This window comes from Mesoplodon bidens, assembly GCF_964165515.1.
Source record: "Mesoplodon bidens genome assembly, chromosome: 2".
In the NCBI taxonomy this organism is placed as follows: Eukaryota; Metazoa; Chordata; class Mammalia; order Artiodactyla; family Ziphiidae; genus Mesoplodon; species Mesoplodon bidens.
In genome coordinates this window covers 70620432-70633890 of record NC_138177.1, presented here as the reverse complement: position 1 = coordinate 70633890, position 13459 = coordinate 70620432, and the positions used below count along the sequence as shown (strand labels likewise).

Below are 13459 nucleotides of genomic sequence, written 5' to 3'. Positions count from 1 at the left end.
TACATTCAAACTTTTAAGTTATGATTCTATGTTGGATATGGATCCAATAGTTTCTACTTATACTGCAGAAAAAATAAGACAATCATCCACATCATCAGAAAATATAAATGGCTCAAAATTTTAAAACTTTCTAAATATGTTTTGTGGAATAGAAATGTATTGATAAAAATGGGTATGATTATTTTTCTGGATGTTTTCTCTTTAAAGAACAACCTTCATGTTATGTCTGATAGTTATGAGTGATTCTAAGAATTGGTATTGTATGAGACGATATATACAAACATGAAGCCAATACCCAAACCAGGACCCATTTCTTACTGTAATCTTCTCCTCCTGGGCAGTAAAGGCTTCCTCAAAGTCGTCATGCTTCTGAAGAAGGGCTTCAACACTGCCCAAGGAGTTTCCCAAGTCCTCATTTTCCAGGAAGGCCTATAGAAGACAGAAAGAAACATCCCAGCTGTACCTCACTGGTGAGAAACATTCCCTCTGGAATATCTCTGAAAAAGGAGTAAGGAAGGAGGTGAGGGGAATAGAGAGAAAGGTGGGAATTAGCACAAAGTAGGAGAGGAGATAGAGGCTAACATTTAGCAGCAGGAGCTTCAGAGTCCCTTCCCAATCTTCCCATACAACTTTATCACTTTTGTCTCTGTGTCTGAACCAATCAATCTAGGCACTATTCTGAGATCTCAAATACTCAAGAGGACCACTCACCTCCTCCAGGAAATCTCTCATTAACCCTACCTGACTCATTACATTTACTCTTGTTGAACTCTTAACAACTGGATATTCATTTCACCTCATGTTCAGTAGAGCTTAAAGACTCTCTGCTTTGTATTTAGGTATTTTTCTGTGCATTTGTCCACGAGGGAATTTCAAGAGTCTCACAGAGAGGGCCAATCTTTTCTCCTCCTTGTGGCTCACCCTCCAGTTCCCAGGTGAACTGAAGTGGTTGTAAGGGTGTTGATAGTAGTAAATAAGGAGAAAGATAAGTGGCTTCTGGACACTTTCTGAGCCCCTTTGTTACCTCTTGTCTACTCATCCAACTGTCCACTTGCTCACTGTCACGGTAGAAGAGGTGTAGTTCCAGGCACTGTTCATATTGATGCCAACGTTTGTCCCACAGTTCCAGCAGAGCATCCCAATGGGAGGTAAGTACTGCCATCTTTGGAAAGGAAGAGATAATGTGCCAGGAAGATACTAATTAATTTATTTTATCCTATATTCACTGAGCATCTAATAAATGCAAGGCTTTTTGAAGGATACAAAAATGAATAGGAAATGGGATTTTCTCTTAAGGCTGCAACATCTAAGTGAATCACTGTAGTATAGGAAAAATGAGATAAATACCATAACAGAGGTACACCACACTTAACATGTATAAATAAAGAAGAAAAGATTAATTCCGATTAGAAGAACCAGGGAGTAGAAGTATAGAAAGTATTGTATCAAATAAAGATTTGAAGGGCAGGGAGGTGTGGATCAGGATTGTAGGAGGACATCATACCACAAGCAAATAATTACTCCAAGTAATCATTAGATTATACAAAGTGCTCCAGAGAAAAGTGCAGTGTCTAAAAAAGGTAAACATTTAATGAAATTCAAGTTTATAGGGCACTTAAATGATCAGATTGAGAAGCTTGCATTCTATTCCAAAAGCAAATAAGAACCATCATGGTGAAAGTGACATTCTCAAACTCATAAAAGCCTTTGTTTCTGCCCAAGCAACTGCCCAAGAAATTCCAGCTTATCAAAACAGCTGCTGTGTTAACTCCATTAAAAAGACAGGAACAATTCTCAGAATCCCAGGATAATAGGTAAGTTTTCAAGAATTTAGGGTCCCACTATTCCTTTGGCAGGAAATAGTTAAAAATAAAAATCCGTATTATAAGTTTCCCATAGAGTACTTGATGAACTGAAAATATGGTCATCTCAACCTTCATCATATAGCACTGGGGGCTGTGCTTGGAATCTAATGCTATGCAAAGAGCCTGCAAATCTTATTTCAGTTATCATCCCAAGGAGTTCCTGTGACTCTGTGACTGGAGTAAAATGTCTCAGGGATCAGGAGGTTTAGGTGAGCCCTTTGGATCTAGGAGGTTAGGATGATGGTAAACCTGAATCTTCATTCAGTGGAATCTGTGTGTTTAAAGCTTTCCTGTTGCTTAATGGAGATTTGAGAAACACAGATATAGGAAAATCAGTTTGATTTGAGGTTGTATAGAGGAGAGAAGAAAGGGAGCCATGTGCCAGGAACCATGCTAGGTACCTTAGGGAACCCAAAGATGAATAAGATGCAGTCCTCAAAGAATTCACAATCTAGAGATGAGCATGGGAAAGTGATAAAACAGAACACATGTGACAAGGCAAGATGGTATGGAGGTTTCAAATTAGGTAGAATGTAGGTGATGAAGTTAGTTAGGTTGATGAAGTAATGTCTCAGAGGTGAGGGAGCACACATCAAGTCCTGAGAACTTCAAATGCCTCAAATTAGCTAAAGCAACATATGAAGGAAGCAGGGTGATATTTGTGCCCACATTAAGATGTTTATACGTCTTCTGTCCTCTTTCAGAGATTGTCATATTAGTATGAGATTAAGTGAAGACTTAATATGTATCAAAATTTCACAAATTCTGTTAAACTAGATTACCTTATCCATGACTTCATCAGATGCTTCATGATTGGCATCCAGCAGGGCTTGACCAGTCTCATTAGCAGATTGAAATCGGTCATCATAAGAGTCAATCTCATGCTGTGGTCACGAGACAAAATGTTTTAAAATGCAGCAAGAAACCTTCTGGCATTGTTGGAAACTGCCGTCTTCCTCCTACTGGGGAGGCCCTTCCTCTCTACCTTATGCTGCTGATGCCTGTCCAGTAGGGCTTCCCCACCAGTCACATCTGTGGGCAGCTCATCAGCATTGATCAAAGCAGTCTTCTCCTTCATCCAGCCTGAGAGCTCATCATAGTCAGATAAGAACCGCTGGTACCTGAGGGAAAGATAAGGGAAAAGACAGGAAGGAGGAACCAGATACAAATGGACTTTGAACAAAGAATCAGGGTTGGGTTGGGCTAAGATGTACAACATGCGCCTTGCCGTAATCCTACACCTCCCATTCCTCTGATGTACTTCCTATTCCTTTAGCAGTGCAGGTTGTAAATCCTTCACTCCAGGTTGTATATTCCTAGGGCAGATGCGTCATTGTGTGATGAAGCACTTGGACATGACATCTCCAACATCACAAAGTCACATCCCAGATGCACTTAAAGTAGAATAAAGTACTCACAAGGAGGCCAATAAATAAGGACATAACATAACCAACAGGAAGTCTAAGGGACGACTAGAGTTAGGGTTAGGAGCCCTCATGTATTTTAGTTCACCCTTCACCATATCAGTAAAAACAAAAACTACAAAAAAAGAGATCACCTATTCAAAAAAATCAAAAGCTCACTAGTTCATTTTAAATCATATCAATAAGATAAACACTATTTTCTGGTGATTTAATAACTAATCATAAAAATTAACTACTGAAATGATGTCCAGATTTTTTGTAAGCTGACCTACATTCCAGAAATAATTCTAGATTTATTTTGTGTTCTTCAGCTTGGAAATTAATTCCAGTCCCTTAGCTAGGGCCAGAATTTTGACATGTTTCTTCAGCTAATTTTTCAGTTCCATGGACCACTTCATAGCTTCTTACAACTGTACAAACAGAGGAAGACAGGAAGGGTACAGGTGAAAGGAGGTGTCACGCTGAGGATTATATCAGCCTGCAAAGGACTTCTCCTGGTAAATTAAAATTTCTTTTGCCTCTACTGAGCAGGCAGGAGAGCTGGGTCACTCATTATTTTACTCCTTTCACTCTTTTATTTCTGCTTTTGATGTTATACTTTGACCTAGAGATAGTTAAAGCAATAGAGAAGAAGGATTTCTCACCTATAAGAAGCCTGCAGCTTTTCATATCTGCTGGTAGCCAAGGTGCGAATGTGCCCCCAGTTGGAGACCAGATCCTCTTTCATCTGCTGGATCTGCGCTGCATCTGAAGGATGGGAAAGCTTCAACTTGTCTGCTTTGGCACATAACTCCTTCACCTTTGGGATAAACAAGAAACCTAGTATGTGAAGGTGGTCAACTGTATGGTGATGGATGGCAACTTTGTAGTATATACGGATGTCTAATTATAATGCTGTACATCTGAAACTTATATAATTAAAAAAAAAAAAAAAGAAAGAAACACAGTGGGAAATCCAAGCATTCTGGTCCTCTTGGCAAAGTTTTATGGGAAGAATGTAACATAATAATCATAAAATTAGAATAATTTATTAGTGCTTTTATATTGATATATTTATATTAATATACTCATATAACTATATTAACAATAATAATTTACTGATTACATTTTGTCTCTCATTGTGCTAAGCACTTCATATGCATTTTCTTGTTTTATAGTCTTCCTTTAATAGTACTGTGAGGCAAAACTATTCTTGTTCTCTTTGTATGTGAAAAGTGAGAGGTTGAGTATTTTATTTGCCCAAGGTCATTGAGCTAGTCAGTGTCAGAAGCAATGTTTAGACATACATCTGTCCTTCATTACCCTCTATACGAACTCCATAAATATTATTGTGGGAACCAGAAATACATTTCTGCCAAGGAAAATTTCTGCCAAGAAAATTTCAGTAATGCCAGGCCATTTTGAGCACAATTCTTGAGGAGCAGGCCTACTAGGGCAAATTCCACATGCTACCATTAGTCCTTCTACTATACCCAACTATAATTAGGTGTTGTCTGGGACTTGAGATTTCATTATCATTGTTCATTAAATCATGGTATTTTATCATCCATAATTAGAAAAAAAAAAGACAAAAGAGGAAAAATGAGGACGAACAAAAGAAGTAGAATGGTGAAATCGTTTTCAGAAACTGGACCCAGGCACAGACCTATGATTAAAGCATAGCAAGTAGGGATCTTCCTGTGGGCTGACTCCACTGTAGAAGCTCAGGCGTAATTAGTTTGTTATGGTTAAGTTGTGATGGGAAGAAATAAGAATGGGAATCATTCAAGAAAACAGGCTTGCTCCAATTTCTAGTGTGTTTATACCTACTGTAGGTATAGGAACCGGGGTTTTCCAGTTTCCAGAAGAAAACCCAAAGGTGGGTTTAGTAATGTGTTTTTTCTTTTTTTTTAACATCTTTATTGGAGTATAATTGCTTTACAGTGGTGTGTTAGTTTCTGCTTTATAACAAAGTGAATCGACTATACATATACATATATCACCATATCTCCTCCCTCTTGCATCTCCCTATCCCACCCCTCTAGGTGGTCACACAGCACCGAGCTGATCCCCCTGTGCTATGCAGCTGCTTCCCACTAGCTGTCTACTTTACATTTGGTAGTATATATAAGTCCATGCCAGTCTCTCAATTTGCCCCAGCTTATCCTTCCGCATCCCTGTGTCCTCAAGTCCATTCTCTACGTCTACATCTTTATTATTGTCCTGTCCCTAGGTTCTTCAGAACCATTTTTTGTTGTTGCTATTGTTTTTTTAGATTCCATATATATGTGTTAGCATATGGTATTTGTTTGTTCTCTTTCTGACTTACTTCACTCTGTATGACAGACTCTAGGTCCATCCACCTCACTACGGATAACTCAATTTCATTTCTTTTTATGGCTGAGTAATATTCCATTGTATATATGTGCCACATCTTCTTTATCCATTCATCTGTCAATGGACACTTAGGTTGCTTCCATCTCCTGGCTATTGTAAATAGTGTTACAATGAACATTGTGGTACATGACTCTTTTTGAATTAAGGTTTCCTCAGGGTATATGCCCAGTAGTGGGATTCCTGGGTCATATGGTAGTTCCATTTTTTAATTTTTTTAAGGAATCTCCATACTGTTCTCCATAGTGGCTGTATCAATGTACATTCCTATCAACAGTGCAAGAGGGTTCCCTTTCTCCACACCCTCTTCAGCATTTATTGTTTGTAGACTATTTGATGATGACCATTCTGACAGGTGTGAGATGATACCTCATTGCAATTTTGATTTGCATTTCTCTAATGATTAGTGATGTTGAGCATACTTTCATGTGTTTGTTGGCAATCTGTATATCTTCTTTGGAGAAATGTCTATTTAGGTATTCTGCCCACTTTTGGATTGAGTTGTTTGTTTTTTGCATATTCAGCTGCATGAGCTAGTAATGTGTTTTAAGTGTCTGAGTTTATTATAAAAGGGGAAGAAGAAACTTACTCCCTTTTTAACTGAGTGAAGGACAAGAAGAAACAAGGTTCAGCTCCAACAGGAGAAAGTGTAGTTAGATAAAAGAAAAGACTCTCTGGCCATAGGGTACTGAGTGAGATTAGGAAACCATTCTTGAAGGTATCTATTTTGGTTTAAATTATGAAATATATTACAAAAAGCTTGAGCATATATAAAACATATATGTATATTTAAATAAAAATAATTAAATAAAATAAGAGATATCCAAGATTCATGTACAAGTTATAAACTAGAATAAGGAGGTATATTCAAGTGGCACAAAATTTCTCCTTCATTGAAATAGTGAATTTACTGTGTCCTATGGAGATGAGATGAACACCAAATGCCTCTTCTAGCTCAAGGGATTAGCCATTCTTCCAACAGGCTTACCTTGTCATTCATGACTGCAAGGTTCCTCTCAAGGGTCTTGTGACTGTGAAACAGTGCCTCAGAGCTCACAAGGTCTTTGCCATAGTCTTCAGAGGTGACTTGAGGCTCCTTCTCTTTAATCCACTGGATGGCTTCAGTCACGTCCCTGTCAGACATCTCCATGAGCTCCAGCAAAGGAAGAAGGCAGGCATTCCAGGGCAAACAGCACACAACAAGTACCAGTCTAGCTCACTCAGTCAGAAATTACCCTATCTTCCCCCACACTAGCAAAAAAGTAGTGTACACTGTTCCTTACTGATTTTAATGGTTTCCATTGAGAGTTAGAGACTTGGGCATCCTGACAACTGAGCCTCCAGATATACTTCCTATACCTGGGTAAACTCTTCATGAATGCCCTTCTTCCCAACTTCACCCTGCATTCCCTTACGGTTCTTAATCTGCTTTTCTTGCCTCTGCAGAGCTTCCACCACTAATTTACCAGTGCTATTTGTATTGCCTTAAGCTCCATTAGACACATACTTGGCTATAGAGTGGGTCACAATTTTTTTGGGTCACAATTTTTTTAACTACTCTCTCCCTTGTTGTCTTAAAGGCAAGCACATGAGTTTCTGTTTTTTAGAGGTATTGGCCACTAATTGCTAACAGTAGACAGAGGCTAACACAAATAACAAGCATGGTGCTATTGTAGTTTCCTACAGTTCAGTGGTGAGATTCCTACCTTTTGAATCGCTGGAGGTCTGCAGCACTGGACAGTATTTTCTGTCGTTGGAGAGCCAGACCATGGAGCCGCTCCCAGGCTGCATTCACTTCCTTCTGCTTTGACTGAATCAAGGGCAGCTCAGGATGCTTTTCCTGTGGGAGAAAGTCAGTGCTGGACTAATGCAAAAAATCATTTAAACACTTCTTATTTCACATTGGTCCATACTTTGTCAAAAGTGGAGGATGGCCATTTAGCCAGATATTACACTTCACCTTAGCCCTGCTCCCTAACTCTTACTTGATCCACATCACCAAAATCTAGAAAACCAAACCACCAGATATTGTATCTTTTGCTCACAGCTCCAGACTAGCCTACTAACACAGGTTGCCCAACCTCATTATTTTCAGAACTCCATCATGTTGATGCCTGCTAACTCCCTTCAAGATCCTGGAAACCAAGGAAAAGAAGAGAAAATTCCTTTTGTGAAACCTGACTTAATTTTTCAAAACTCTAATACTGTGGGTCTTGGTTCTTTTGGGGTCCTGATACCTCTGAGAATCTAATGAGAGCTATTTCCCTCTTTGCAGAATTATACAGACATGCAGATAAACTTAACTTTGCAGAGAACTTCGCACATTTTTGCAAACTAACTGAAGCAATGAGATTTATGAATACTAGATTAAGCTAGCAGCATCAGCCCATTTTTATACTTGGCAATTTTGAGTAGTTCCCAAATACCCAAGTCTCCCTACTCCTCCTATCCCTGTTTATTCCCATTTCCATTTCTATTTTGAAGGCTCATCAGACTGAATTTTCTACTTCTCCTTCCTTGCTTATAAACAGAAATGAGCCCCAGCATTTAGGAATCAAGAGGCCTTTCAGCTTCTGTTCTTACCTTCTTGGAACACATAAAAAAGCATGACCTACTGAAAGATGAGGCAGCATATGGAGAAAACCTTCATTTTCCTTGCTAAATCTCCAGACATTGGAGCAAGGCCATTTTAGAACTTCCACCCCAACTGACTCATTGTATAACTACAGTTACTTAAGAATACCAGGTGATATCAGCAGAATAACCCAGCTGAGCAGCTGAGTCACTGAGTCATGAATCAGTGAATCTGATTCACTGAAAAAAATAGGTTGTTTGTTATTTTCAGTTTTGTGGTAGTTTGGTAGATAGTGATAGATAACTTAAAAATCTCCACAATAAGAAAAAGGTGATAGAGGGAGAAAATTTGGGGACTCTTGGAAATGTGGCCTGGAAAAAAATTGAGAAATGTTATTTTTCCCTACTCCAGTACCCATTCATCCTGAAATCTTGGTTCTATTAACACAGAAGCATCACTCCCATTATAAAGCTGCAGTGATAATGAAACCTTAAATGGAAAAGCATGATAGCCAACTGTTAGAATTTCTAATTCCTTCATGTACATATAAAATCAGACTGACTTCCCAGTTCTCACATATGTTAGGATTATTTATTCACACACTGAGATTTTACATGCCCAGAAATTAAAAACTTATTTAAGCACTTTCTTAAGAAAATGAAGGTAAATCTGCCTCCTTTTTCCTTCCTCCCAAAATACAAAAAAAATAGTTTAATTATATCATATATATTATGATAGCCCACCATTATTTTATATTCTGTGCCACTTTATTCTAGTTCTTCTTCATGAAGAAAGAGTGCTTCATAAACTTGAGAAATCAATGTACTGCATGGCGCAGGAGTAACCCCACTGTGGATTGAATTCCTTTATGTAAACACACATACACTCACTCACTCTCATCTCCATTTCTGTGGACTGGCAAGGGATAAATTAAGAAAGGAGAGGAAACTGCTGTGGGCATGTTGCTCCAGGGACAGGCATACCTCTGCTTTCTCACAATGTCCTATATCTTTCATGTGCCATCTACTAATGGCCAGAGAGTTTTCTTGAAGATCAGATCCTTTCCCTGGCTTGGCTCTCTTGTTCCCCACCTCACCTCAGCACACTCATTGGCATATTTGTTCACTCCATTCACTCTCTCTTTTCGAACTGCCAGATCCTCTTGGAAATCGTCAAACTTCTTATGCAGAACCTCTGTGCGCTCCCAGTCCTCACCCAGCTCCACTGATGTCACTATAGCCTCCTGTAGACAGAGAAAACTCTGTTAAGTCACCCGTAAACATGGAATTCCTGCAGGACAAATGCCCAAAACCCTTGCTCACATTCCCAGGATAACTCAGAAGGAGATACTGGTGGAACTTGGGAGAACCCTTCAGGAAAGAACCAGAAGCAGCAGTGTATTTCCTGAGGTGACATTCTGGCCCAGGGAACAGTGGTCTTTGGGGTAATTCTTTGGAGAGACCAGGAACATTGTTGGCAAAAGCCCCTGGGAACACCCTTTTGTGTTTTGGAACCTGAAAAATAAATTCATCCTGGTTCTACTAAATTCAACATACTGAGCATTTACAAAAGTATTGTGCTATGCACTTGCTTGTGTAAATGTTCACTCCTAACCATAGGATTATTCTTTAAGTATGTAGAAAATAAAAACCTCCCAAGTTATAGGTAATGAGAGACAAAGAATTAGGGAAAGAACTGCAATGCTCTAAGCTGGACACAGAGTAAAAGTGAAAATCTAGGAGTGAAGGCTCATGGAAGGTAGAACGGAGACAATCCTAGATCATCTTTCAATGCAGTTTTTGTGTAAGGCTTGCCTTCTTCATATTCAGATTCATACATTTAGACTTATCCCCCTACAGTGTTAACTACCTCCAGAATACCCCAAAATCTTTGCCAACATTCCTCTTTCTTCCAAGGAACTAAGCCCAGGAAGAGACATATTGACTTCTTTATGAAAGGCCTGCATTAAATTTCTATGGGATGTCTGGGGCAGATGGATGGGAAGTCCTATATGCATACTGTCTGGTCCTATACCTTGTCTCCAATCCACTCCAAGATGTCAGCACACTCCTGTAAGTACTGCTGAAGCTTCAGGGCCCGCAGCAACAGGGTGCCCTTCTCTTGAGTCAGCTCCAGAAGCAGGTCCCACAGGTGACTGAGTTCCTCCAGAAGGATCTATGGGGAAAGTAAAACCACTCAGGCACAGTACCTGCTGTGGAGCAGCAGGTATGGACTCAGAGACCTGTGCAGAGAGGGACCTGGATAAAAATCCCTCCTCCCATTCACTCGTGCATTAGTTGATCAACAAATATTTAAAGGAGGAAATAGGACATGTATGTGAATAGCAATTAAACCATATGATCTTCCATAATAGAAAAAAATGAATAATGTTTTGGTGTTTTAGAGGATGAAGTGATTACAGACAATAAGACAGGATAGAATAAGAATTCATGAAAGAGTGCTTATTTGAATTGGACCTTGAGGAACAGGTAGAATTTGATAGGTAGACAATGGGCAGAGGGTGTTCAAAGTACTGAAAAAGGCATAGAAAAAACTTAGCATGGACTGTTTGTCAGAAAGGATAAGAGTTACAACGTTTTTCTGACTTATAAAGGAAATAGTGGCACCAAACAATGAGAATTTGAGAGTATATAGTTGAGGGCTCTAAGGCCAAGATAGCTTAGAAGACCAGATTTTACATATACTGTAAAATTGAAGGTGTCATATATGTTATGCCTTCAATATTCTTGTATTTTTCAACTACTTCATGGTCCTAAGGTAACATGTAGCATGTAGACCACATTTATCTCTGAATCCTGCCATGGTACAGACTGATATAGCCCCAGTGATTCTGATAGATGTGAAGATATTTCAGACATGTCTCAAATATTTTAATTAATCTAAGGGATTGGTTTTTGTATAAATTATACAAAGTGATTTCTATTTTATGACAATAAATAAAATTTGAGATTTTCTTGTTACAGAGTCTTCTTTCTAATAAGGTTTATTCTGGTTAATGTCTGTATCGCCTGACCATGTTTTGTTGACAGTAAAGTAAACTAGAATTTGTATGCTAAATATGGAACTACAGTCCTAATTCTTAAATATAACACACATTTGTTTTGAATTTTTAAAAAATATTTAAACAATTTAAAAAATCACTTATACAAAAAAGAACCTGAATTGACTGTATCAACACAAACTTTTTGGAAGAGTATATGAATTAAGTCAGAAAAAAAGATGATACATTAATAATGGGTTCCATAGTGGTGGTGGTCTTCAGTTTTCAGGGTTTAAGGAAGACAAGGGATTTTAGGAGGTTTTTTCCCCAAAAATGAACAAATGAAAGGGTTTGGAGAACCTCAATAGTAGTCACAGTATGTGGGCTGTGAAGAGAAAGAGGCATCATAGATAAAGGGAGAAAGATTTCGGAGAGGATTCAAAGAAGGAGCATCCCTTGTTTAGAGAGTTTAAGGGACAAGGACTCTGAGGCTAGCAGAATTAAGTAGAAAGGACATTTCAGAAATACTGTGGTGGCATAAGCAGGAATGTGATGCTATTTGATGACAGCTTTGTATCATAGCTCTTCTCCCCACTCCAAGGAACACTAGGACATCCCATCGTTTTTCCTGTCCCAACCCAAGTAAAAGATATAAGGCAGTACCATGGTTCCAAGCCAGTTATATCAAGGTTTATACCTGTTGTAATCAATTAAAACTCTGATAATGTAATCAACATGATAACTTAATTAGAAACATCTCTCACAGAGCCCTGCCATAAATTTACCTTGGTGTCCTCATGGGCAAAATGCCCCTCAGGAAATCGAACTTTCCTGGTTTCTTCCAGCTCAGGAATGACCCGTGATTTTGCTTGCACCTCTGCTTCAAAGGATTCATGCTTCTGATATTTCCCCTGAAGATTAGAAATCAGAGTTTATGGCTAATGCAGCCTGGTCTCTCTGGAAGGGAGGTTCTTTTATTCCTCTTCTATCTTGCAGTCAGAACTACTTGTTTCCCAACCTAGATTAAGTGATAACCTATGACCATACCTGGAGGAATCCTATCTGAAAAGAAGCGGTGGTGGCACCACTGCACTTAGGTTTTCAAAGGGTCCCAGGCTCAATGTCCAAGACCATAGAGGAAGTTTCTTTCCAGCCCCCACTGCCTTCGGGGAATTTCCAGTAAATATTATTTTAAATTCTCAATTGCCTTCTGTGGAAATGAAATAATGTAACACAGAGTTTTTCCTCTTCAGAAAAGAGGAACTAAATGTTACTGAAAGTAGTGAACAATGAGGAAGATGATCATGGCAATAATGTTTTTTTTTAATTGAGAGGTTTTTGCATACCAGATTATGCTTTTTCTGTCATATATAAATTGATCCATTTAGTAGATAACACTTTGTTCTTGTTCCGGGTGCTTCCTCTCTAATATCCATTGCACATTTTAGGCATGCAAGCCTTTCTTCTGATCCTGACTGTGCCTCCTTCTATAACATTGTACAAGTAGGAGTGGGAGCTTCCACCAAAGCTCTCCACCTGACACCTCTCATTTGAACTTAACAAGAGGCATGAATAGCCATTTGGGAAAAACCCCGGTTAAATCATATCTTTCTGAGGAGAGTGAAGAGCAGTTGTTTCAGAAACATTGATGTCTCTTCACCTCAATTCCATCCTTCATGTCACAAAATATTGAAATCACAGTGTGTCATAAATTCTTTGAATTCTCAGTGTTTTGCCCATGGGTTAACTTCAGAATGAGTTTATAAAATATTATCTAGAATGAGTTTCCTTTGTAAATAAGACATTGAGGCTTAAGGAGTTGAAGATATGTGCTATTTAAAGACAGAATTACAGTCCCCAAAGTCTAATCTTTCTGTTACATCATCACTCTACAGTTTACCAGATGTACACTTACATTATGAGAATGTTTCCCTCCCTAGAGATCTTAGAGTCTACTCTGGGGAAGTCAATGAAACTAAATGACCTGTATGTTAGTTGGGTCTTCATAGCTTTTATCGCCTGCAATCTTTATTTTCTCCATGATCCATTTCTCGAGGTCATCTGCATCTCGTATGAAAACCTGGTAGTGATAGGAATCTTCAAGCTTCTGACCCCTCTCAGCAACCAGTTCCTTGAACCTCTGGTACCGGGTCAACACCTCCTGACGCCTCTCCTGGATCTCTTCTGCTGTTTCCAGCACCTTTGGCCCACCACTCTCCAT

At 38.9% G+C, this 13459-nt stretch overlaps 1 protein-coding gene across 2 annotated transcripts in view; it reads right to left on the bottom strand.

The window, feature by feature from the left end:
* The window catches only part of SPTA1 (spectrin alpha, erythrocytic 1), a gene marked incomplete at its 5' end in the record, with an annotated part of 75565 nt that extends 62106 nt beyond the window's left edge, over positions 1-13459 (bottom strand). For both annotated transcript variants that reach the window (XM_081226202.1, XM_081226203.1), the window contains 11 exons: positions 319-429; positions 1025-1162; positions 2648-2749; positions 2851-2986; positions 3934-4088; positions 6651-6795; positions 7369-7502; positions 9334-9480; positions 10272-10412; positions 12024-12149; positions 13223-13459. In XM_081226202.1, the coding sequence (XP_081082328.1) occupies positions 319-429; positions 1025-1162; positions 2648-2749; positions 2851-2986; positions 3934-4088; positions 6651-6795; positions 7369-7502; positions 9334-9480; positions 10272-10412; positions 12024-12149; positions 13223-13459 (1572 nt within the window). The remainder of the gene's footprint in view (positions 1-318; positions 430-1024; positions 1163-2647; positions 2750-2850; positions 2987-3933; positions 4089-6650; positions 6796-7368; positions 7503-9333; positions 9481-10271; positions 10413-12023; positions 12150-13222) is intronic.